We start from the raw sequence: 25,592 nt of genomic DNA, 5'->3' as shown, positions 1-25,592 counted from the left end.
TAGAACGTGATCGATTTGGTTTTCCGTTTCTTGGTTAGGTGATCTCCATGTGGCCTTGTGGATATTTTTGCGGGGAAAGAAGGTGCTTCGGACTACCATTCCGCGGGAGGCTGCGAAGTTTATGCATCGTTGGCCGTTGTCATTCGATACGGTGTGCAGACTATCCGGTCCGATGACCGGTCTATACATTTCCTCCCTTTTTACCTGTGCGTTCATGTCACCGATGACGATTTTAACGTCCCGCAGTGGGCATCCATCGTATGTCTGCTCCAGCTGTGCGTAGAACGCTTCTTTCTCGTCGTCGGGTCTCCCTTCGTGTGGGCAGTGCACGTTGATGATGCTATAGTTGAAGAAACGGCCTTTAATCCTCAGCTTGCACATCCTTGCGTTGATTGGCTGCCACCCAATCACGCGTTGGCGCATCTTACCCAGCACTATGAAGCCGGTTCCCAGCTCGTTGGTGGTGCCACAGCTTTGGTAGAAGGTAGCCGCTCGATGCCCGCTTTTCCACACTTTCTGTCCTGTCCAGCAGATTTCCTGCAGCGCCACGACGTCGAAGTTGCGGGAATGTAATTCATCGTAGATCATCCTGTCGCAACCTGCGAAACCTAGCGACTTGCAATTCCATGTTCCAAGCTTCCAATCGTGATCCTGTATTCGTCGCCTAGGTCTTTGCCGATTATATCGAGTCGCATTATCTCTTATATTGTTCGTAATGATTGGTTTTCTAGGCGGCTTATCGGGCCTGCGCAAACCTCCTGTCTCGTCGGAGGGCCGTCGTGTCAGGGCTGTTTAGCGTCCCACCTAACACCAGGACTTGGGCTTGTGCGCTTTGAGCGGCACACGGTCGCTTTGGTGGGGCCTACTTGCGGATACATGCAGCTTTTTATAGAGGTTTAACAGGGCCCACTGTCAAACCCCACCACATCCTAGGCAAGCCCCATAACTCGCAGATGGCCTGGGGAGGGATCGTCAAGCCCTTGGACATAGTCCCTGCTGCCCGCGTTTGTTTCTGATTGCTCGATTGACCTCAGAATTGCAAAAACGGCAGTTGGTATGCTACAGAACAATTTCACAGAACATTGTATGATGATTAAATGAACTTTTATATAGGTTTCGGCTGATGCAATTCGATCAAAAAACCAAAAAATACGCAAATCAGCCGAAAATTAAATGAAAGTTCATTTAATCATCATGCAATGTTCTGTGAAATTGTTCTGTAGCATACCAACAACCGTTTTTGCAATTCTAAGGTCAATCGAGCAATCAGAAACAATTTCCAGATCGAATGAGTGACAGAGGTGTATTTTCCTATACATTTTGGCTGAAATCCCCATACAAACTTCAAATCAAATGCGCCAGCTTATGCAACAAGCGATTGAGCTGAAATTTTCAGAGATTGATTTTCTCACCCAAAGGCACAATTCTGGGGGGTGCCCCTTGGAATTCGACAACATTTTTTTCTCCCCATAGAAATCTGGGCCAGTCTAATGATCACATCAAGACTCATAACATATGACTATTCTTGTCTAGTTGTGCTATCGGGTATGGTTTGGAAATGTTTGGCATCGGTGCTATTCAAAAGTTTTTAAAAATCGTTTTTTACTCAATAAATAATCAAATAAAACATTTGTGAAACGATTTATTTCATTAATTTTTGTTCGGCAAACATTTATCAATATCTGTTCAATATTTTGAGACAATAATATCAACACTTATCTGTAAATAATACTATTTTTTACAGAATATGTGAAAATTGCACATAAAATGCACTTTGATGCTCATTTGACCTCAAAATCCCTTAAATTTCCAACGTTTACCAACAAAATATATTTAGTGCCCTTCTGTGGATGCACAGTTAAGAGATAAACACAATTTTAGAACAATGCCTTAAAGATAAAATGACAAATAGTTTGAAAACTCACAATATATGGGGCATTAGGGCAAAACGAGCTCGATAACTACATACAGAAGCGTTCCACGTCCATGAAACAGCACTTACTGAATTCTTTGCAAAATTCTCTTTCGAATAAGCTCTTGATCTCTTCTGTAAGTTGTTCGTGAAGAAAGTTATAAATTTTTTCCACCTTTGAAATCGGATTTCCCCATTGTGCAGTGGTTTAAGTTTAGCTGTGTTACTTGCATGTCTGGACCCTTCTAGAGGCCGGACAGCCCTGTGCACCGGTGAGGTGTCTGTTGTCTGTACTAGGGGGACAGATCAGACACCTCGGTGCGGTCTGACAGGTGCGAGCTTTGTGGCCTTCAGCTCCACAGCTGCGGCATAGCTTACTACGATCGGGACCCCGACAGTCAAAGGATTTATGACCGTAGCCGAGGCACCTATAGCAGGACTGAGGTGGCTGGATTATGCTCAACGAGCATACCGACCAGCCCACCTTCAGCTTAGCCTTATCTACTACCATCTTGGCATCAGCTAGACGCACTTGGAATGTGGCAACCTGCATCCCAGCAAAGCTATTACGTAACCGAATCTCGGATTCCTGGAGTTGGACGTTGCACTGATCTCTCTGCGCGTCCACCAAGTCCGCAGCTTCGGTTATTTCATCCAGGCCGCGGCACTGGATGACCGATACTGAGTATAGGGCTCTCACTTGAACCCCATCACCCAGTACCTCCTCTGTCAACTTTTTATACTCAGCACTCTTCTGAGCAGCATCCCGCTTTGGGACGAGAATTATCTCGCCTTTCCGCGTTCGACGGATGCAGTTAACGTCGCCTCCTAGGCCAGTAAGCTTATCGTCGCTCCTCATGGCCTTCAAGACATCGGCATAGATTTTATCATCAGACTTGACAATTATCGCTTCGCCTGTGTCTTTCCACTTACCGTTGCCATTGGAAGACGCATCCTTTGCAACACGGGCTCTACCCTTCTTAGCAGATGTAAACTGCGTTCCACCTGCCTCCTTGCCTGCGGCTTCTTTCGCTCGTCGCTTCGTCTTCTTGGGATATACAACCACAGTCCAGGGTTGTTCATCGTCCCGGCGAACTTCAGTTGCCCTCATAGGTGGAGGCACTGAATTCCTCTGTTCCTTAGGATCGGCAATTTGCACGACCATCTTCAGGCGTGATACAGTTTCCTTCCTTGGTGGAGGAACTGGTTTTGATTTAGCTTCATTCAGGTCGGCCTGCACGACCTTACTTAGCTTCGGAGTTGCTCCGCTAACGGCCATGCGTTTTTGAAGTTCTGCGGTATGGCTCTCGGCCAACAGCTTGTCATCAGTGAGGCGACGAATCTTTGATTCAGCCTCCTCACTGACCTTCGCCGCCTGGCTTATCGCCAACTCCTTTTCCTCAGTAAGAAGGCGAATCTTCCGTTCTGCCTCCTTACTGGCCTCTAGTAGGGACCTCCACTCCGACTTTGCATCTACCACCACCGAGCAGTTCGTGATCACCTCCATTTTCTGACCGCCGCCTTCCTCGTGGCTGGTCATCAACGACTTGATGACCCGGGTTAGAGTAGGGTCGTCCATTTTTACCTCAACCAGCACATCCTCAGACCCACCACGAGCCTCCCCGTCGCCTTCCCCCAGCGATCTTTGGGGTGACCTATTAAGGCCACTTCGTCTGGTGAAAGGAATCTCCTTTTCGCCAGACCCGCCATCAACATCCTCAACGGTATTTTTGGAAGAATTAGAAAAAATCATTGCTATTGGGTCCTTCTTACGGCTGCTGTAGAATCCTGCTGGTGTAGTCGCCTATTGTGATCCCATGGTTATCTATACATACCTTGCGGCATGCAGGGAGGCCATGCGAGGGTTGACACTTGCGTGTTCAGAGCCAGATCAGCGCAAGTCAGGAATGTGCATCTGAGCCTACTCCCACGCAGTTGATCAGACTGGTGGCAGGATTGTACCGCGTTCTATAAGGCCCGCCACGGTTTTACGGGACGGATGACAGCCTGGCCATTAGCCCATTCGCCGTTTCAGGTCAGTGTCACCCGGCCTTACTAAGAAAATAGAATGACCCGACTACCAGCCCTTGCTTCACAGTATTACAATATCCAAAGACAAAGTCAGTAGACATGCTGCCAGTATGCCATAATCAGGATATCACTGGCGTTAATCCTGATGTGCCCATCGGCACTCCCTGGGCTATTGCGTGCTTTGAGCGGCACACGGTCGCTTTGATAGGGCCTGCTTACGGACTCATGCAGCTTTTTATAGAGATTTGGCAGAGCCCACTGCCAAACCCCACCACTACCTGGCAGGCCCTAATAAAAAAATAAATAAATAAATTTGGCCGATAGACAAAAGACCGAAAGACCTGGCAGGCACTAAATAAATAAATGAATAAATAAATTTGGCCAGGGATTGAATCCTAAAGAGAAAGAACAAGTCTCTCACTCATCATCTCTGTATACATATACGATATGTAGCATACCGCGAGAGACTTTTTTCGCAAGCTGTCATGATAGAGAACTGATTCGGGATGCTATTAGGTTCTGCAGCATGACGTCACGAATGAATTCGGTCCTCGTCAAATGAACTTTTTTGACAGTTCAGTAGTACTTTCCACTGACTCCGACGAGGACTCCGACAAGGTTCGAGTTTGTGATTGGTTGGCTGCCCCCGAGTCCAACGCGGAGTACTACTAATCTGTCATCGATTTGAAGTTAGATACAGACGCTGCAGAACCTAATACCCCATGATCAATTTTTTTAGAAAGTTCCAAATGCGGGGAGAACTGGCTCTGATGATGCATTTCAATTTGTTCTACACAGCTGTGCAGTAACCAACACGACAGGCGCAAAAACAAAGCGAGAATCACAATTTTTCTGTGGGGCTGCCTATCCGATTGTGTTTTTTGCACTTGTATACAAGTTTGATACATTTGTTATCGTGGCTTGTTATGATTTGGAACAGTTTTTGCCTCTCTCTTATCGTTGTTCGTTATCTATTGAGAGCGATTTCTGCAAACCCTGAATTTGGCCGATAGACAAAAGACCGAAAGGTGTTTGGCCGAAAATGACAATTGGCCGAACAAACCATTAGGCCAAAACCCATTACGAAGCTATTACGAAGAATTTCTTATGGACAGTACAAAAAACTTGATGTAGAAATTCAAAGACATTCCTTCAAAAATCTGACTTTTTTCGTTGAAATACCGAACCATTTCACGTAAAGGTTCTGAACAATTTCGGTTAAAATTTTGTAAAGTTCACCGTGGAAGTTCCGAAGAATTTTCCATAGAAAATTTTAAAAAATCCCGTGCAAATTCCAATGGATTTCCTATGAAAATCTCGAACAACTTGGCCATCCATTTTTTTGTTCATGTCCACGTTTTGAACAATCTCCCGCGGAAAATCTGAAGAATTTTATGTAAATTTCGAAGAATACTCAACAGAAACTTTCCGTGAATTTTCCAAACATTTTCCTGTAGAAACTTGAAACAATTTTCCTTGGAAATTCCAAAGTGCTTTCATGGAAATTCCGAAAAATTCTCAAAACTTCAAAGTTGTTGCCTCGAACAGACGAACTATGTTATAAACTAGGGTAGGTGAATGCTGTTTCTAATGAAGCAACCTGGCGATTGTTGTTCGGTTATGGATTGTATCGAAACTAAGTTATCCACTTTCAAAACGTTACTACTCAAAAGCTCATGAAGGTATTGGTTTGTTTTATACTGCATTCGATGTATTCATATGTTAAGTTTCAAATCAGATTTTTTTTGTTTGTTGAAAATTTGTTGTTTCCGATGTATCGCAAATTGAAAGTGATCGATGATAAAATTCGAGTTCTGGACACATGGCTCCGTAAGAAAAGCATCAAGATGATTAATTTGACCAAGCGTTTCGCTATCCACCCCAAAAGGTAAACATTCATGGTAAACAAGCTTGAGGAAAAAATCAAGATCAAGTGACGGAATTTCAACCAGAAAGTAATCAATTTTATAAAGCGAAGCAATTTTATGCAGATTTGTGCCTAGGACAAAAAGGCTTGGATAAATGATGAAATAGTGCAATATTTAAATAGTATTATATTTTTTCAAAACAAATAGAGTTAACATATATACTAGCCAATTTTTTAATATTTTTTTAAATTCATCCAATTTTATTGGAAAAACATAATGTGGATAACTTATTTTCGATACAGTACTTATTAGCTCTGCATATATAATTTAAAATCTTTTCAATTGGTAGACTGCAAAGTTGAGAAAGTTTATAGAATATTTCATTTTATAACGCAAAAAAAAAAGTTGGATACGTTGCCCAAAATCCCTACTTCAGGCACAACCGATTGCACTTTTTGAATTTCGTTAGTACCGCTAATCAGTGAATAAACTTCAGCTATCATGAAGCTACCTCTAGTTCCCTATCTGCAGACGGGTTATATTTAAGAAACCGCAGTACTAAATGCCAATGTTTACAGACCAATCAAATATGACAAACTGATTATTTATCAACCACGTTGTGGTTGTTCTGACGTACCTCATTCATTTGGGTTACCCTGCACCGACCAATCAAGTTAACGGCAGAGAATAATCTTTATTGCTCTCAATGGACACAGTCTTTTGCGTTGGCAAAAAATGCCAAAGCTTCAGCTATACAAGTGCAACCATCCCATTTATCATCGCTTAGTTCTTGCCACAATCCCCTCCATCAACTACGGACGGACGAGACACCGACTCTGTCTAAGCTCCAATTTGTGCACCGCGTAGCAGTTTTGGTATATGTGTGCTCCAGTCGCCTATTCGACCCCGCATAATAGGTTTAAATTGATGCTATCGTGGCTAACGCGCCACCGAATCGGGGATGTATCTGATGACACTGACATAGTGAGCGAACAACAATCATTTCGCTGGTAAACATACAACCGGGCTATGCGCGAAATAATTGACGAAACCGGCGATCGGCGGCTCAGCTGATGTTGCTGTTGCAGTGCAAGTGGATATTCATTCGAATGATGCGTTCCAGGGCAGAGTGGTACGTTCGTACTGTTTGCAAAGATTCATACCGCACATAAAGAAGACTGCTCTGTTAAGTAGTGTTGTAAATTGTCATGCCCGTAGGTTCAGACAAGCTATAAAAGAGTACAAGACAAGTACTACTGGCGTACCTTGATGTAAAAGTTCACAATCTGAATTTTACTGAGAATAATGTATATGACATTTCATATCAGGGTATAGTTTTTCAATACTCAGAATTTTTAAATTCGCTCCCCTTCATGTGGCATGCCAACCAATTTAGCACATTTTGTTCCACTATGACCTATGATTATAGGAACTAGCCCGCAGATTACGTCGAGTCGGCGCGCGACAGTCGGTCAATTGAGTGCGATGTGTCTGATTGGACGCACACTAATCAAAGCTAATAGGCTTTCCTCCGTTCGTTCGTTCATTCGCTCTATAGCCGGGTGACTATCCTCGTCGATGTTGTTCCCCGTGGATAAATCCCTGTACCGAAAGCAGCTTCTGCTATTTATTGATTTGAACTACACAACCTGCAGTGCGGCCTTCAACTATCCACTGGCCGAGTGCTAAACGAGTTTCACAATTTGCACCAATCAAATCAATGTAGAGACATTGCCGCAAGTTGCGAAACTGTCGGTGGATTCCTGAAGGCTTCTTCTGTGGTTAGGCGGTTCATGATAATTATTATTCGTTTCAGTTCTCCCCCACAATGACTAACCGTTTTATGGCAGCCGTCTGCCTGGCTGTCATTTGTCGGGCAGCTTTGCAGAAGTACAGCCATCGTGAAATGCGAGCGTAACTTTTGAGAAATTCACCACCCGGCTGAATCTGAATCGAGCAGATAAGGGTGAAGCAAAATGCTGGTTTAGGTCGAATGGGCGCACTGAAAGCTTTACAAGTGAAACATAAACGACATAAAGATGGCGTATCACAAGCATAAAAAAGCTTTACTCACTGTGTGACATTTTATGCTCTTCCTTCCAATGCTTAAGGAGCTTTAAGGGCAAAATCAGCACCACACGAGCATGCAAGTTTTTGCATTTTATTATCATTAGAGGTACTAGCAGATCGGACCCGGGATCAGCATTGCGAGGTAAGTGTCAAATGTTGCAGTACCGCACTCTATATCGATTTATCTGCAATCGTTATGAATTTCTTCACAATTCACACACTTTTAGCATATTAGTGATTTTCGAACACCAGAATAAAGAATATTCCGAACTATCGGTTTTCTATCTCTGAAGACAGCATAAATCCAAAACTAGCTGGTGTTGAAGAAAGGTCCTCCTTCATCCAGGACATGCTAATTGAAACTTGGTGAGAGAATTCCATTGTATATATTATTTATATATTTACCAAATTATATTGAAACCATATGATTATTACCAAACAAAAAAAACCATCAGGGCACCCGATTGAAGCGATTTGGATAGGAAGAGTGGAATCGCCAACTTCCTATTGTTAACATCTCGTGGATAAAGGGCGGGCTCTTCTCCCCATCTATTGGGTCAATCTGGGAAACGAGGGCTAGGTTATATTATTGTCTGTACTAACTTTCTTCTGGAAGGAGATTCTCTATTCATCCCGTGGATTCGCATAAGTGTCTCTGCTTATGGAACCACCCCACCCATTTTTGGCCCTGCATACAGGAGTTTGATGAAATACAAACAATAATATAATCATGATCAGATCGTTTGTCAGATATGGCCAGTGCTATCGGCAGGTGCCTTGCTACAATTAGGCTTTCAGCGATCGTGTACGTACACGCACGTTTCACTCACACTTTTACTCGGTTTGTTTGCAACCACGAGCAGCTGTCACGGCAAAATCAAATGGGATTGTTTGCAACCACGAACCTGCGTTCGTGTTGGTGAGAAATGTCGGTGAGACCCTAATAGATGGTAGTATCATCATCATCATCATCATCATTAGTGATTTTCGAACTATCCCGCTCCTCTTCTTGATTTCTGATAGCATTCTAGATGAGGATCTCAAAAGTAAAACATGAGTATCACTAGTGTCCAATCTACGAATTACACCGTAACAATGCTAATGCTATTAGTGATTTTCGAACTATCCCCGTGAAAATTCAAGTATTTTTCTACATATGAGAAAACAGTTCATTCTAGAACGAATCTTAAGAGGATAAAAGAAGATTAGAAATCCATTTGAGTTGTCTTCACATGGGCTTCAAAATATGTGTCAGTTATTAGGGGAGGTGGAGGTAAAACGGACAGGGGCCCCGTTTGAGCTAATTCGTTACAAATTTGGTACTCTATCAAGTGGATCTTATTCTAAATTCATGATTTTTGTGCGTGTCACTTCTACGTGAAGTTAAACGATTTACAATGATATGGAAATGCTAATATCATCTTCCAAACTCAGACGTACATATTTATGATAGAATTAGAGGCGAAAGTATAGAATCATGTGATATGTGCCATCACAAATATTGCCCTCCGCTCGCTTTCAAATCGACTTCTATAAAAACATTCTTCATGCCTGCCGTATCCTAAGGGGCAAGCCAGAGTAAACGCGACGTGCGATGCGACGCGATGATGCTGGCTTGCCCCTAAGGGACGATTCAACTATGACGTCCACTAATTTTTGCTTTTTTTAGACCCCCTCCCTCCCCCCTCTGTCACGCTTTTTTGTATACCTAGCATATGTACTGTCACAAAATCTTAGACCCCCTCCCTTCCCCCAAAACCTGTGACATCATTATTGAACGACCCCTAACGGAACAATCAATTCTATACTTTCGCCTCTAATTCTATCATAAACATGCACGTCTGAGTTTGGAAGATGATATTAGCATTTCCATATCATTGGATCTTATTGCTTGTTTCAAATTATGAGTACGACATGTTCTACTACATTTAAAATTATGAAATCTATTATTATTGATTTAATGTAAACTATGGCTGAAATGCCATTAAGGTGGCTCAAAAAAAACTTTTTCAAATTTTTTCATGGGCTGCCCTCTTATTCGGTTCTATTTGATGCCCTGCTCTGGACAAAAGTTCAGCCAAATCGGTCAACGTTTGGGCGGTGCTAAACTCGTTGGAAGTTTATATGAAAAAATGTATGCAGAAACATAAAAAAACAGTGATTTGCAGTTGGACGGCACAATTCACGATGAAGAACCATTATACGCATTCAGTTCTTGTAGTATAAAATACATAATGTTATGCTGAAAGCCGCGACAAGATTAGAGTTTATTAGGCAAAGATAATGACATTTTACTGGATTGTTGTAGGAGTGAATTTATTTCTTTTCAAAGGTAAAGGAAACGAAATTTGGTCAAACCTCATTTCAGAGAAATGCTAATACCTTCGCCGGGAAAACTCTAATCTTCTTGCGGTTTTCTGCATAACATGCTGTATCAAATTCTTCAAGATATGAATGAGTATCATAGTTCTTCAACCTAAAAAGTGCCGTCCAACTAAAATTCCCTGTTTTTGGATGTTTCTGCATACATTTTTCCATAGAAACTTCTAACGAGTTTAACACAGCCCAAACGTTGACCGATTTGGCTGAACTTTTTTTTTCCAGAGCATCAGGGCATCAAATACACGAGTATCTTGGTCTTTGTCCCTTTCCCTTACTAACTGTTGATAATAAGATGATATCGATTGTAAATATCATTAAGAATCTCGGCTCCGTTAAGTGTTATACACGCCTGAGCCTGTCAAATAAATACAATAGTTAAAAAAAAGGGCATCAAATAGAACCGAATAAGAGGACAGCCCATCAATAAATTGAAAAAAGTTTTTTCCATATAGAAAAGTTATTTGAAATCTGTGAATTATTGATGTGTGATTATTTCCGACGTTGTGTTATGTACTTGGTTTCACAAAAGCTAAGTGACAGCCAATTTCCCCGAAATTGGCAGCGTTTAGAAACCACAGTCCACCGTGCTCCTTTCAAGAGGCTCGGAAGCCTCCTTTCAAGAGGCTCGGAAGCCTCCTTTCAAGAGGCTCGGAAGCCTCCTTTCAAGAGGCTCGGAAGCCTCCTTTCAAGAGGCTCGGAAGCCTCCTTTCAAGAGGCTCGGAAGCCTCCTTTCAAGAGGCTCAGAAGCCTCCTTTCAAGAGGCTCAGAAGCCTCCTTTCAAGAGGCTCAGAAGCCTCCTTTCAAGAGGCTCAGGCCTCCTTTCAAGAGCTCAGAAGCCTCCTTTCAAGAGGCTCAGAGCCTCCTTTCAAGAGCTCAGAAGCCTCCTTTCAAGAGGCTCAGAAGCCTCCTTTCAAGAGGCTCAGAAGCCTCCTTTCAAGAGGCTCAGAAGCCTCCTTTCAAGAGGCTCAGAAGCCTCCTTTCAAGAGGCTCAGAAGCCTCCTTTCAAGAGGCTCAGGCCTCCTTTCAAGAGGCTCAGAAGCCTCCTTTCAAGAGGCTCAGAGCCTCCTTTCAAGAGGCTCAGAGCCTCCTTTCAAGAGGCTCAGAGCCTCCTTTCAAGAGGCTCAGAAGCCTCCTTTCAAGAGGCTCAGAGCCTCCTTTCAAGAGGCTCAGAGCCTCCTTTCAAGAGGCTCAGAAGCCTCCTTTCAAGAGGCTCAGAGCCTCCTTTCAAGAGGCTCAGAAGCCTCCTTTCAAGAGGCTCAGGCCTCCTTTCAAGAGGCTCAGAGCCTCCTTTCAAGAGGCTCAGAAGCCTCCTTTCAAGAGGCTCAAGCCTCCTTTCAAGAGGCTTGGAAGCCTCCTTTCAAGAGGCTTGGAAGCCTCCTTTCAAGAGGCTCAGAGCCTCCTTTCAAGAGGCTCAGGCCTCCTTTCAAGAGGCTCAGAAGCCTCCTTTCAAGAGGCTCAAGCCTCCTTTCAAGAGGCTCAGAAGCCTCCTTTCAAGAGGCTCAGGCCTCCTTTCAAGAGGCTCAGAGCCTCCTTTCAAGAGGCTCAGAAGCCTCCTTTCAAGAGGCTCAGGAAGCCTCCTTTCAAGAGGCTCAGGCCTCCTTTCAAGAGGCTCAGAGCCTCCTTTCAAGAGGCTCAGAAGCCTCCTTTCAAGAGGCTCAGAAGCCTCCTTTCAAGAGGCTCGAGCCTCCTTTCAAGAGGCTCAGAAGCCTCCTTTCAAGAGGCTTGGAAGCCTCCTTTCAAGAGGCTCAGAAGCCTCCTTTCAAGAGGCTCAGAGCCTCCTTTCAGAGCTCAGAGCCTCCTTTCAAGAGGCTCAGGCCTCCTTTCAAGAGGCTCAGAAGCCTCCTTTCAAGAGGCTCAGAAGCCTCCTTTCAAGAGGCTTGAAGCCTCCTTTCAAGAGGCTTGGAAGCCTCCTTTCAAGAGGCTTAGAGCCTCCTTTCAAGAGGCTTGGAAGCCTCCTTTCAAGAGGCTTGGAAGCCTCCTTTCAAGAGGCTTGGAAGCCTCCTTTCAAGAGGCTCAGAGCCTCCTTTCAAGAGGCCTCAGGAAGCCTCCTTTCAAGAGGCTCAGAAGCCTCCTTTCAAGAGGCTCAGAAGCCTCCTTTCAAGAGGCTCAGAAGCCTCCTTTCAAGAGGCTCAGGCCTCCTTTCAAGAGGCTCAGGCCTCCTTTCAAGAGGCTCAGAAGCCTCCTTTCAAGAGGCTCAGGCCTCCTTTCAAGAGGCTCAGGCCTCCTTTCAAGAGGCTCAGAAGCCTCCTTTCAAGAGGCTCAGAAGCCTCCTTTACAGAGGCTCAGAGCCTCCTTTCAAGAGGCTCAGAAGCCTCCTTTCAAGAGGCTCAGAGCCTCCTTTCAAGAGGCTCAAGCCTCCTTTCAAGAGGCTTGGAAGCCTCCTTTCAAGAGGCTCAGAGCCTCCTTTCAAGAGGCTCAGAAGCCTCCTTTCAAGAGGCTCAGAAGCCTCCTTTCAAGAGGCTCAGGAGCCTCCTTTCAAGAGACTCAGGCCTCCTTTCAAGAGGCTCAGGCCTCCTTTCAAGAGGCTCAGAAGCCTCCTTTCAAGAGGCTCAGAAGCCTCCTTTCAAGAGGCTCAGAGCCTTCTTTCAAGAGGCTCAGGCCTCCTTTCAAGAGGCTCAGGCCTCCTTTCAAGAGGCTCAGAAGCCTCCTTTCAAGAGGCTCAGGCCTCCTTTCAAGAGGCTCAGGCCTCCTTTCAAGAGGCTCAGAAGCCTCCTTTCAAGAGGCTCAGAAGCCTCCTTCAAGAGGCTCAGGCCTCCTTTCAAGAGGCTTGGAAGCCTCCTTTCAAGAGGCTCAGGCCTCCTTTCAAGAGGCTCAGAAGCCTCCTTTCAAGAGGCTCAGAAGCCTCCTTTCAAGAGGCTCAGAAGCCTCCTTTCAAGAGGCTCAGAGCCTCCTTTCAAGAGGCTCAGAAGCCTCCTTTCAAGAGGCTCGGAAGCCTCCTTTCAAGAGGCTTGGAAGCCTCCTTTCAAGAGGCTCGGAAGCCTCCTTTCAAGAGGCTCGGAAGCCTCCTTTCAAGAGGCTCGGAAGCCTCCTTTCAAGAGGCTCGGAAGCCTCCTTTCAAGAGGCTCGGAAGCCTCCTTCTGAGAGGCTTACAAACGTCCTTCTGAGAGGCTTACAAGCGTCCTTTCGAGCCTCTTGAAAGGAAGCTTCCGAGCCTATTGAAAGGAGGCTTCCGAGCCGGGAGCCTCTTTTCAAAAGGCTCCTGAGCCACCTTTCAAAAGGCTTGGTAGCCTCCTTTCCTGAGGCTCCTTTCCGGGAGCCCTCTCTCAAGAGGTTTAGGAACCTCGCTCAGAAGTCTCCTTCTATACGGCTCAGACCTTCCAATCGGCTAAAATGCATCCTTTCAAAAGTCTCGGAAGTCTTTAAAAAATTTTAGGGTCGTGAGAAGCTTGATTTGTGAATTTAATTTGAATTGAAAACTTTCACGAAATAATAAAACAACGCTTTCGCGGAAGAACGGCAATAAAAATGAATGCAAAAGTACGAAGAGGTACCTCCCAAGAAAAAGGTTGAGAACCACTGTAATAAACCATGATTTGTACATTGCTCTAATAATACGCAATAAAAAGCAGGAAATCTAAAATACAGCTTGGCTTGAATGACTGTACATTCAAACTTAATTGGCTATGTTCCGGGTATTAAGCCATCCGGAGTGGAGATCAATTACTATGTCTGAAACTCGATTATGCGTATTCACAATATGTGATAGATTTAGTTCAGAAAAGGTTTTGGAGGGTAACCGCTCCCTTCGGTGGGGTTTGATCCCACAAAACTAGTACGATCAGCGAACTGGACTATCGAAATTAATAACTAGCGCCTCATGAATCTTCGACTGATTATTCCACCAACAGTGCTTCCTATACGCAGTTACCTTCCCGAGTAATCAAGCGTCGATGGGCGTGTGGTCTACATACCGGCCTCTCGACTCCAACGTCCATGGTTCGAACCCAGTCTGCCGCACTTCACTTTTTTTCAAATGAAAATCATCATTCATAAGGCAGCATATTGAAATTCATACCAATTCCTTGTTGTAAATTTTCATAAGGGTCTGTTCACAAATTACGTAACGCTTCTGGGGGAAGGGGGGAGGTCCAACTTGCGTTATATTTTGTTACACTAAAAGGTGGGGGAGGGGGTGGGTACTACCAAATGTTACGCATAACGCGAATAAAAATTTATTTGAATGTCTGTTCACTGGAATCACTGTTTGAAGTAATTGCTGTTTATCGTTATCGTATATTAGTCATTATCGAAATCAAGCATGATGATATGCGTAAAAATGCCAAGCGAATATTGTATTTCTGGACACCACAGTTCCGCAAAACTATGTAAATGGTCATGATCGCAAATTCCATTTTCGTTTCTACTAGCTGCATTCTGGATATTCTTGATTTTAGATCATATGCCGTCCCTATTCTAACAGTGTTCAAAAAATACCAAAACCCAAATGCTTCAGAGAAGAAAAAAAAATTGCCTTTCAAAATTTTCACAGTTACGCGTTACATGAGGGAGGAAGGGGGTACCAAAAATGTTACTTTTTGTTACGAGGGGGAGGGAGGGGGTCAAAAACTCGGATTTTTGCGTTACGTAATTTGTGGCTGGGCTGAGGGTGGCTGGGTTCGATTCCCGGTGCCGGTCTAGGCAATTTTCGGATTGGAAATTGTCTCGACTTCCCTGGACATAAAGGTATCATCGTGTTAGCCTCATGATAAACGAATGCAGAAATGGTAACTTGGCTTAGAAACCTCGCAGTTAATAACTGTAGAAGTGCTTAATGAACACTAAGCTGCGAGGCGGCAATGCCCCAGTGGGGGATGTAATGCCAACGAAGAAGAAGAAGAAGAAGAGTTTTTATGAAAAGTTACATTCATCACAACTCAAAGATTACTTAAAGAATATCCTCCATCTATCCCACAAATTTTATTTGGCGAAACCATCAGTATTCCTATAGCACTGGCCCGTATAAATGGATGTCATACAATCGGAAACAAAACACCCGGTCCTCGTCATGTTCTAACGATAGCATTTCCACTTGTTCGTATGCAGTTCAGTTATCAGAATCACTCCATCCCCAACCATCACACATTGCATTCAAGTCACACATTTGCCAACACAGCATCTTCATTTATTTTCGTAAAGCCTTACAACTATTTTCTTTGATATCAAATCTCACTTCTACACATGTAAATGTATGATAATCGAGTGTAATCATAACACCTTCTTCATCTTGGACTAGACTTTCTCAGCCGGTATCATCATCGTCAAAGTGGCCGGAGCCACTATCGTCTTGATGCCTTCGCTCCTTGGGCAGCTCATCGTTTTATTCTGCTGGTTCTTATCAGAGCCAGAGTCGTGCCTTCGCCGGTGCTTGGCCAAGGCGTTGGATTGCACAAAAGTTTTCCCACACACGTCGCACTTGTAGGGCCTCAGGCCGGAGTGGATGAGGACGTGCCGGAACAGGTCATACTTTTCCTTGAACGCTTTGCCACAGGTGTCGCAGATGTACGGGCGCTCGTCGGTGTGCGTCTTGAGATGCCTAGAATGGAATGAAGATAATATTGCACGTTAGTGATGAACATCGGACCAGGGCCTGGAGGAGATGCTGCATGATGAGTGAATTCGTTGGATATCACGATGGTATGATAGGAGGAAGGTATCATCAACATATGGCTATTACAATCTATGATAAGTTAAGCTGATGTTAAAGAGATGCCTTTGAATTATAGCTATTATCAAATTTATTCGCTATATACAGTTTGAGATAAACTCTCGTGCAATTAAGGTGAAACTCATTGGAATAAAATGTGTTCTAATGACTTATGTCCAAAACACAATCACATATATCGGACATATAAATAAGCAATCCCGCGAAGGTGGGGCTGATATGTGACTATGTGCGGATGACGACAGAAGCAAATAAATCTGCCGCACGAAACAACCAACAGACTAAGGTACAGTGGGGGAATGGAAAGAAAAAAAATTGAAATGAATAAATGAAAACAATAATGTCGAAATTAATCATTATGAGCCAATGCACAGTTCTTACTCTGCTGCGACTGCAGGTAACCATCTGACGGCCTTCCGGATAATCTGAAACGTCCGTAAAAATAGTCATTTTGGAAAGTTTTTCCTAGAGTAGTGCATTTTTTTATACCATTTCTGACAATAACCTTAGAGTTAATACTCAGTTCTTATACTGCTATGACCGCATGTGGTTACTAGATGGCCTTCCGGATAATCCGGAACGTCCATAAAAATTGTCATTTTGGAAAATTTGACCTACAGCAGCGCAAGTTTTTCTAATCTTTGGTGATCTTTGAGTTAGCAGCGGGCTTGGTAGTCATATGGCTACTGCTTCTGCCTCATACGCAGGAGGTCGTGGGTTCAATCCCAGTATTCTAACAGTAATCTGCTAGAATTGGAAATGAACTATATAGCTTGTTTCCTTCATCCAATTAGAAATTCCATCAGTTACCTTCTCCTATCTATCACATTGGCAGCTCGTTAACCAAGACGGACCTCTGCCTCTCCAACCTAACCCAGAAATTCCAACAAATTCCGCATGAACTCGTGGCAAGTGCAGGGGTATATTCGGCTTGCAGTGGGCGAGTGATTGCATCATCATTTCCTTCCCCTTCCCTACATTGACTTGCATTCTGACGTGGCAGGCGCCAGTATGACCTAACAAATGAGATCACCAGTACTTGTACATTGGAGATGTGTGCTAGTACCAAGCAAACATCTGTTGGTTCCCTGTGCAAGAACAGCTGATCTGGTCATAATGGAATAGCAACTACGAGCAGTCAATCAAGCTCAAGCTCTTTGGTGATCTTTGAGTTAACTCTCAATATGCTATGACCGCAGTGGCCACCAGGCGGCTTTTTGGAGAATCCGAAACATCCGTAAAAATGGTTATTTTGTGAAGTTTGTCCTAGAGCAGCGCAATTTTTTCTAAACCATTTCTGATGGAGAGATTGGAGATTCTTCACGGTTCTTACTTAGCTATAACCAGACGGTCTTCCGTATAATCCGGAACGTCCGTAAAATGGTCATTTTGGAAAATTTGCTCTGCATTTATTTCTGACGGTGAACTTTGAGTTAGCTCTTAATCTGCTATGACCGCAGTGGCCTCCAGAGGGGTTTTTGAAAAATCCGGAACATCCGTAAAAAATGTCATTTTGTGAAGTTCAGCGGATTTTTTTGAACAATTTCTGACGGTGATTTTGACGATATTTCACAATGCTTACTCTTTTATAACTGCAGGTGGCCACCAGACGGCCTTCTGAATAATTCGGAACGTCCGTAAAATGGTTGTTTTGGATAGTTCATTCTAGAGTAGCGCATTTTTTTTCTAAGTCATTTTTGATGATGGTCTTAGTGTTACGTTCATAAATAGTCAGACAGGTCTCATGCTAACTAACATCGTAATAGTTAAAAGTCATTTTTGTAATTTTTTTGTTAGAGTAAAATTATTTTGTCAGTTTTTATGCTATTCAGACGTCTATTGTCATTGTACGCACTCAAAATCGACCGAAGCAGTTTTTTCGACTCACATGGAACATGTTGCCCAATGCTTCATCGTAGAAATTGAGTCAGAAGTTTTTTCCTTTATCAAATATAAGAAAGTGTTCAATCCCCGATTTATAAAAATTACAAGTTAATAACTTTTGAAGCAGTTTTCCAGCCGTACAAGGATCATGTCGTCTATTAAGACACTGTTGAACTGGCTCAAAAGACATTATATTTACAATTTTGATAAATATTCTCTCCCATTATCTCATTCTTAATCATATAGATTGATCTGCACGATGTCATTCTTGTTCTCATGGTCAGAAGGTATGAAGTATGCGTTAGTTAAATTACTTTGCTTGCCTAAGTTATTGATTCTTCATGGTTTTTGATCTATGTCAATACTATCAAACTCAATGTATGTTATGTCTTGTAAAAAGTGGAAACTGTTCGTACATTTAGTCTGTTTTATTGTCATTCCTTTGTAAAGGTAGTCTAGGACTATAATAAGTAGCTTATTCGATTCCAAACTAACTGTTATTATCTATAATGTACTAATGATTAGTTATGAGTCAGGTATAGGATTCACTTTTCGGTGGCAAAGTAGAGCTTCATCACGCCTATTCCCTAACTATTAGTAAAAATTATCGAGAATGAAGCCGTCATAAGATTGTTCATATACCATCATTATAATGTGTGGTATTTTTTATTATGGCTCTTCGAAGTGAGACATAACAAAATAACACTAGCACCACGTTCCTAGTTTAAAAAAACTTCTACTCAGTGAATCCAGCAGTCAATTCCCTACGAATGTCTTGAATACATTGTTTATCAATAAATACCTAGCTAGCTAAATATAAGCGTGGCTATGACTCATCGTCACTGGGAACGCATCAGAAAAGTATTGCCGAAAAGAAGAGAACTCCCATCATAATCACTGATGAAAAAGGCCTCTGCTTGACTACCATTCAAGGCTCCAAGAAACGATGTCCGTTGGACCACATGCACATGCGTTAAATTAGTGCGTCAATGCCAGATATGTAACGCAGCACCAAACAAAAAAGTCAACATGTGATACCACCACGACAGGATATGTCTTTGGTTGCCATAGCAATGCTAATGGCGTAAGCCCACCCATCGCGGCAAGATCGCATATCCGAGGGGAGGGTATCAGGTATTCGAGAGATATTGAATACCAAATTAATACTTCGTCTAAGCTAAGTTATTCGTCAAGTATGATGTGGTGTAATGTCCATCAAAATTCCTGAAAATACCTCAATGAGGTACCATACCTATTTGAGGTACATACAGTGCACTTTGCCTTACTCGATGTACTGTAACTCGATGTGAATCCTGGCTAGTATGATCAGTTTCTTGATAATAATATCGATAATAACAACAGGTGGCCATCCCAACAAACATTGAATGCTGTTAAGGTCTTATTCAGCCAAAAATAAACTACTTCAGCTATGAAACTAGATTATTTGTTGGGATGTGATAGGAACGCAAAAGACGAAACTCTACATGGATGTAAGGAACAAGTTTTTCCTGCATTTCCAATTCTAACAGTTACTGCTAGACTAGTTAAGTTGAAGCTACAGGATTTAATTGAAAACGGTACAAAAATCCATTTTCTGTTCTAGCGATCTGCGTATGAGGCAGAAACGGTAGCCATATGACTACAAAGCACACTTTTCTGAACACATTGGTTTTCAAATCCCAAATAACTGTAAATGGCGGCACTTTTAAATTCCACATATCCTGAGATATCTGAAAAAAAACTGGTTGACCCATATTTTACCACCCAGCGGATGTAATACAAACTGATCAGTTTTTCAGAATATTGGTTTTAATCCTCGAACAGCTTTATTGAAGACGGTCACTCTCTAATATCACAGATCCGGTGATATATAACTAAACTGGTGGTCTCAAATGCACTAACACTACTCTACAGATGAATTTTAAACTTTACAATTTTTCAACATTTTGGTTTACAATCCCCGAACATCTTTGTAGAAGACGGCAATTTTGTAAATCCCACAGATCCCGAGATATCGAAGAACTGATATCTCATATACAGTAGCGCCTCCTTGCGGATGAACTCTAAATTATTCAGTTTCTCAACATATTGGTTTCCAATCCTCGAACAACTTTGTAAAAGACGGCAAGTTTCTAATTCCCACAGATCACGAAATATCGAACCAAAATAATAACTCATATACACTAGCGCCGCCTCACGGCTGAATTCTGAACTAAACAGTTTCTCAACATATTGGTTTCCAATGTTCGAAGAAATTTGTAGAAGACGAAAGCTGCCTTAATCCCAAGATCGATCCCGAGATATCGATCCAAACTGGTAATTTCATATACAATAGTTCAGAGGTGAGTCAGCCTAGGGCTGAAAGCCTCTTAAATAAAGACAATAATAATAATAAGTAGGTGGGAGCTCAGGTGAAATACCCTGGGCGTCCATGAAAAACCACCATTTCGAGTAGGTGGAAGCTGAAGGCCCAATATTCCTAAGCACCAATGAAAAACCATCCTTAGGTGAGCACTGTCGCTTGAGCCTAGCTATTTAGCACTGTAAAGAATTGAATAACTTGACAGAACCCGTAGCTTCCGGGAATGAAAGCACACCCAGATATGGAGTTACGCTCAAGAAGAATACCACCCATGCGATTGCCCGAGGAGGGAGCCCCTACTGGAGCTGGTCCTGGAACGGGGGATAGAGCAAGCGGCCAGCAGCTATAGGAAGGAGAGGTGCAACAGTGACCCTCTAGTCATCGGGCTCAGCCCGTGCCGACAAGGCAAAACAGAAACGGCAGCAGAAGATATCACCAAGGCAATGCTGCACCTGCTGATGTTGCTGTAGTTGATCGACGTCAATCACTTACGTTAGCAGGCCGCCGACGGCAGCGGATCATGTGGACAAGGGAGATGAATCAGTACGTGATCAGTTGCTACTACGTTTGCACCAGGATGGAGACGGATATGTCCGGCAGACCGGTGATGCTGGAGATGTTCAATGAGAGGTTTCCTCAGTTTGCACCCCAGCTTGACCAGAACAAGTTGTACACACGCCAGAGAGCTATTATGTCACATAATATGCTGACTCCAGAAGTCGTAGAGTACGTCAAGCGGGAAGTGCAGAGGGAACTAGGAGAGGAGGAGGAGGCAAGATCGAGCGATACGTCGAGAAGGAGTTCTGTTGGGTTGGATAGATCAATCGCAAGTAACCATCGTGATTCGATTGCCCCCGCCGTTCCAGGACCAACAGTGGAATTACAACGACGACAATTGAAGGACGAACTAGCCAATCATATGGGCACAGCAGTTAAACAGTTCCGTGGGACAGACCCCATAGCCCGACACCGGATACCCAAGTTGCAGTACTCCTATCGGTTGACGAGTACAGTAAGCATTCCTAACCAGGATATTTTGCCACAGTACTTGGAAACCGTGGATAACCTTGAGGAGCTGCAATTTATCGTGCATTCGGCTGCAGTGGCTGTTGTAAGAACGTTGGGATCGCGAACGCATCCACAAGGTGTAGAGTGATGGACGCGCACGCCCTAAAGCACAAAAACCCGCATGGATGCGACCTATGGAGACCCGCATCGCCACACTGCGGTCAAAGATTGGTCGATTAACACAGTACAAGAAGGGGAATCGATCAACGAGGCTAGTTCGGAATGTTGCTGAAATTGTGAAACCCACATAACTCCGTGATCTCACCGAGGCGAACATAACTGAAATCCTCGACACCCATGTACAGCGGTTGAGTGCTCTTGCTAAACGACTACGACGTTATGGAGAATGTTCGTAGAGGAAGGAGCAAAATCGAATGTTCAACATCAACGTAAGAGAGTTCACAACCACATCCGAAACGACAAAGCCGACTTTGGCGAGGGCCTTCCGGAGATTGGAGAAGTCACGCAGTTTTGGTCCAATCTATGGGAGAACCCCGTCATACACAACGGCGATGGGGTGTGGATGGCAGAAGAAGAGCGATATTGTGGTGGAATTGGAGACATGACCGCCCAAGACATATGTGAGGCTACCCGGTATACCATCAGGAATTGGGCTGCACCAGGACCCGATTTTGTGCATAAATTTTGGTATAAAAACTCACAACGGTCCGCGGGCGGATGGCGGAATGCTTCAACACGGTACTAGCTAACCCCGGGCAGCTGCCGGAATTCATCACTAGGGGTGTCACTTATCTTCTGCCGAAGGATCGGAACACTTTGAACCCAGCCAAGTATAGACCAATAACGTGCCTTTCGAGTCTGTACAAAGTACTGTCATCGGTAATAGCGAGGAGAACCATTGCGACGTCAACAACCTGATGACCGAGGAACAAAAAGGTTGTCGACGTAACACACGAGGCTGCAAGGACCGGGTCATCATTGATGCAGTCGTTGTTGGGCAGGCCACCCACAAGCAAAGGAACCTGAGCATGGCGTAAATCGACTATAAAAAGGCATACGACTCAGTACCTCACTCGTACCTTCTTAATGCAGCACGCTATGGGGATGTGAAGCACATCCCTACATATTACCGATGGAGAAAAGGTGTTACGGTCCAGGACTCTCAGCATCAGGAGGGGCATATTCCAAGGCGATACCTTTAGTCCTCTATGGTTTTGTCTAGCCATGAACCCTCTTAGCAGAGCACTCAACCAACACAACTATGGCTATCACTTGAAGAGTGGGGAAAGGAGTACAAACATTATCCACACCTTCTTTATGGACGACTTGAAGCTGTTTGCGAAATATGTGGAGAAGCTGCACCAATTTCTGCGGCTTGTAACGGTTTTCAGCAACGACATCCGGATGGAGTTTGGTATCGATAAATGTCGATCCATACATCTACACCGGGGTCACCTGGTGGATGCCGACAGTTTCCGCGTCAACGAACAGGAGGAGATTCGAAACATGGTTGAAGGCGAAACGAACAAGTTCCTAGGTTTCCTGCAACTGAAAGGAATTCGCCATACGACGATCAAGAAAGAGCTGCAGGAAAAGTTCTTGCATCGTGTCAACGGTATTTTGAAGAGCCTCTTGTCGGCCGGCAACAAGGTGAAGGCGATAAACACGTTTGCTGTGCCCTTGTTGACATACAGTTTCGGGGTGGTGAAGTGGACCAAGACTGACTTGGAGGCGTTAGAACGAGCAGTACGAGTGGCCTTCACTAAGCATCGCATGCGCCATTCAAAATCGTCCATTGAGAGAGTCACCCTGCCACGTAAAGTAGGAGGAAGAGGCGTCACCGATATACAAACACTATGTGTTTCCCAGATCCAGCAGTTGCGAAGATACTTCGTGGAAAGCCAGAACCGCCACGAAATCTATCGCGCTGTGTGTGAAGCTGACCACGGATTCAGTGCCCTGCATCTGGAGCAAGAGGACTATCAGCTGAATTGCGACATCAAATCTGTCGACGAGATGATCATATCGTGGAAGCAGAAGGAGTTGCATGGGACGCACCCCCATCAACTGGAGCTGGAATATATTGACAAAGCGGCGTCGAATACGTGGCTGGTGTGGGGTGAACTCTTCTCAGAAACAGAAGGATTCATGGTAGCCATCCAGGACCGGGTAATTGCGACGTAGAACTATCGGCACTATATATTGCACAAAAACGTGGAGGACCGCTGCAGGAAGTGCAATTCAGTAGGAGAGACGATCAAACATATCGTGTCCGGGTGTTCAGCCTTAGCTGATTCAACCTATCTCGGTCGTCATAACGAAGTAGCCAAGATTGTGCACCAACAGCTTGCTTTAAAGTACAACTTGGTTAACCAGTTTGTCGCCTACTACAAATATGTGCCTGTCCCGGTTCTGGAAAATAGTTTCGTGAAGCTGTACTGGGATCGCGAGATCATAACGGATGTCCTCATTCGTGCCAATCGGTCCGATATTGTGGTCTACGACAAAAGGATGAAGCGAGTAACTTGACACTGCTGTACCGCTAGACCATAATGTCCAAACAACATTCTCCAACAAGATAACGAAGTACCACGACTTGGCGGAAGAGTTGAAGCAGATGTGGCACCTGGAGGACGTGCGTATAATTCCGGTTGTTATCTCAGCAACCGGAATCGTCCCGAAATCTCTTCTGAGATCCTTAGAAGAGCTGGAACTATCTCATAACCTCCATAGCATCCAAAAGACAGTGGTTCTTGGAACTTGAAGCATCGTAAGAAGATTCCTGAACCACCATAACTAATATATTATAGGATTATAAGTCAAGGATTTTAAGTCAACTGGCGAATGAGATCCACAGAGCCAAACCCCTTTGGCATTCAGATTGCCCGGGGTAGGTGAAAATTCCCAGCAGTTTTGCTGAGGAAGTGCCAAAACTCTATAATAATAATAATAATAATAATAATAATAATAAACACTAGCGCCGCTAAGTGGGTGAATTCCATTTTTTTTCTTGACTCATAGGGCCGCATGGGATTTAAGATGGATTTAGATTTTTTTCACTACGCCAGGGTTTTCAGAATTTTTATAAGAAACATCGCGCCATTTATTGAGAAAATTGACTATTTTCACCGGTGTTCCGTTGGTTCCGGTTCTTCCGGAGGACCAGTAGAAAAAAAATGGTTGAAAAATGTCCTCAATGAAAAAATCTCGTTGATGTAATTTTAATTGACTTCAATATAACAGATTTTCGGAATGTTGTACTTTTTACAACACGCGAGTTTTTCGATACGAAACAGCCTTGGGCTGAAAGTCTCGATAATAAAAACATAAAAAAAAAAACACGCGAGTTCTCGTGTTATGAAAGTTGAAGCGAGTTGCGGAAGGTTAATGAAATCTATGTATATGTCGCAAATCATGGCAAACTGTACGCGAAACTAATGCAAGATTGTAATAAAATGTTACAATCTCTGGTTGGGTGAAGGACCTGAATTTTGCTAAGCCCAACTGCAAAACTGCCTCCGAATATTCATCCAGTTATTTCTTCGGATATTCTTTCAGCAATTCTTACGGATTTTGTCTTATTTGTCTTATTTAATTCTTATTTGTCTTATTTGTTTTATTTGCCTTATTTGTCTTTTTTGTTTTATTGGTCTTTATTTGTCTTATTTGTTTTTTTGTATTTCACATCCTTCTTCATAATCATCGATCATCACTCGAGTCATTGTTCAGGCCGGTTCACACTGCAGCACTTTTTTGATTTTTTGTTTTCGATTTTTGTAATAGAAGCGTCAAAAAATATGATTTCTTTGGGAAAGTTGACTTTAATTAAGTTAACTTATCGACTGCGACAATAAAATTAGTTAATTTTTTTGTTGAGATAGATTGCAGGATGAAAAATGTTAGTCAGGGACATGTACAAAATCTTATGAGTTCATTTAAGAAAAAAGTTTCAGCATTTGGATGTATTTAAGAATTACAGTGAAACAGTGATACATAGTCAAAGCTTCTATATTGTATTTCAGTCCCTGAAAATTTCATGACAATCGGTTGATAGACAAATTTTTGGCGAGTAGTTCAAAGTGGTGCAATTTGATTCCGTACACCCTTTACTACCGATCAAAACATGGGGTCGGGACCTTCCTATCCAAGGAAAGGCGTGACCAGTCATTTTTCGACTTTGAAAATGTCAACAGCTCCGACTGGGATTGAACCCAGGCCCGCTAGGGTGAGAGGCAGGCACGCGTCATCATTCTAATGCAGGTTTATGTGATCAATATTTTTTTTAATTGAAATTCGAAAGATTCCATTACAATTACATCCAACTCTTGAAACTTTTTTGTGATTTGTTTGATGTCAGCCAAAGTTTTAGTTATTCAAACCGTATAAAATTAT

General features: G+C 43.4%; 1 protein-coding gene across 1 annotated transcript in view; it reads right to left on the bottom strand.

Annotated features, from left to right (window-relative positions):
- Positions 1–15,363: 15,363 nt before the first annotated feature.
- Positions 15,364–25,592, bottom strand: part of LOC134223236 (zinc finger protein 883-like) — a 50,887-nt gene continuing 40,658 nt past the window's right edge. The window contains exon 5 of the mRNA XM_062702382.1: positions 15,364–15,796. Within this exon, the coding sequence (XP_062558366.1) occupies positions 15,493–15,796 (304 nt within the window). The 3' untranslated portion in view covers positions 15,364–15,492. The remainder of the gene's footprint in view (positions 15,797–25,592) is intronic.

This window comes from Armigeres subalbatus, chromosome 3 (assembly GCF_024139115.2).
Source record: "Armigeres subalbatus isolate Guangzhou_Male chromosome 3, GZ_Asu_2, whole genome shotgun sequence".
Classification (NCBI taxonomy): Eukaryota; Metazoa; Arthropoda; class Insecta; order Diptera; family Culicidae; genus Armigeres; species Armigeres subalbatus.
This window is presented reverse-complemented; position numbering and strand designations above follow the sequence as displayed.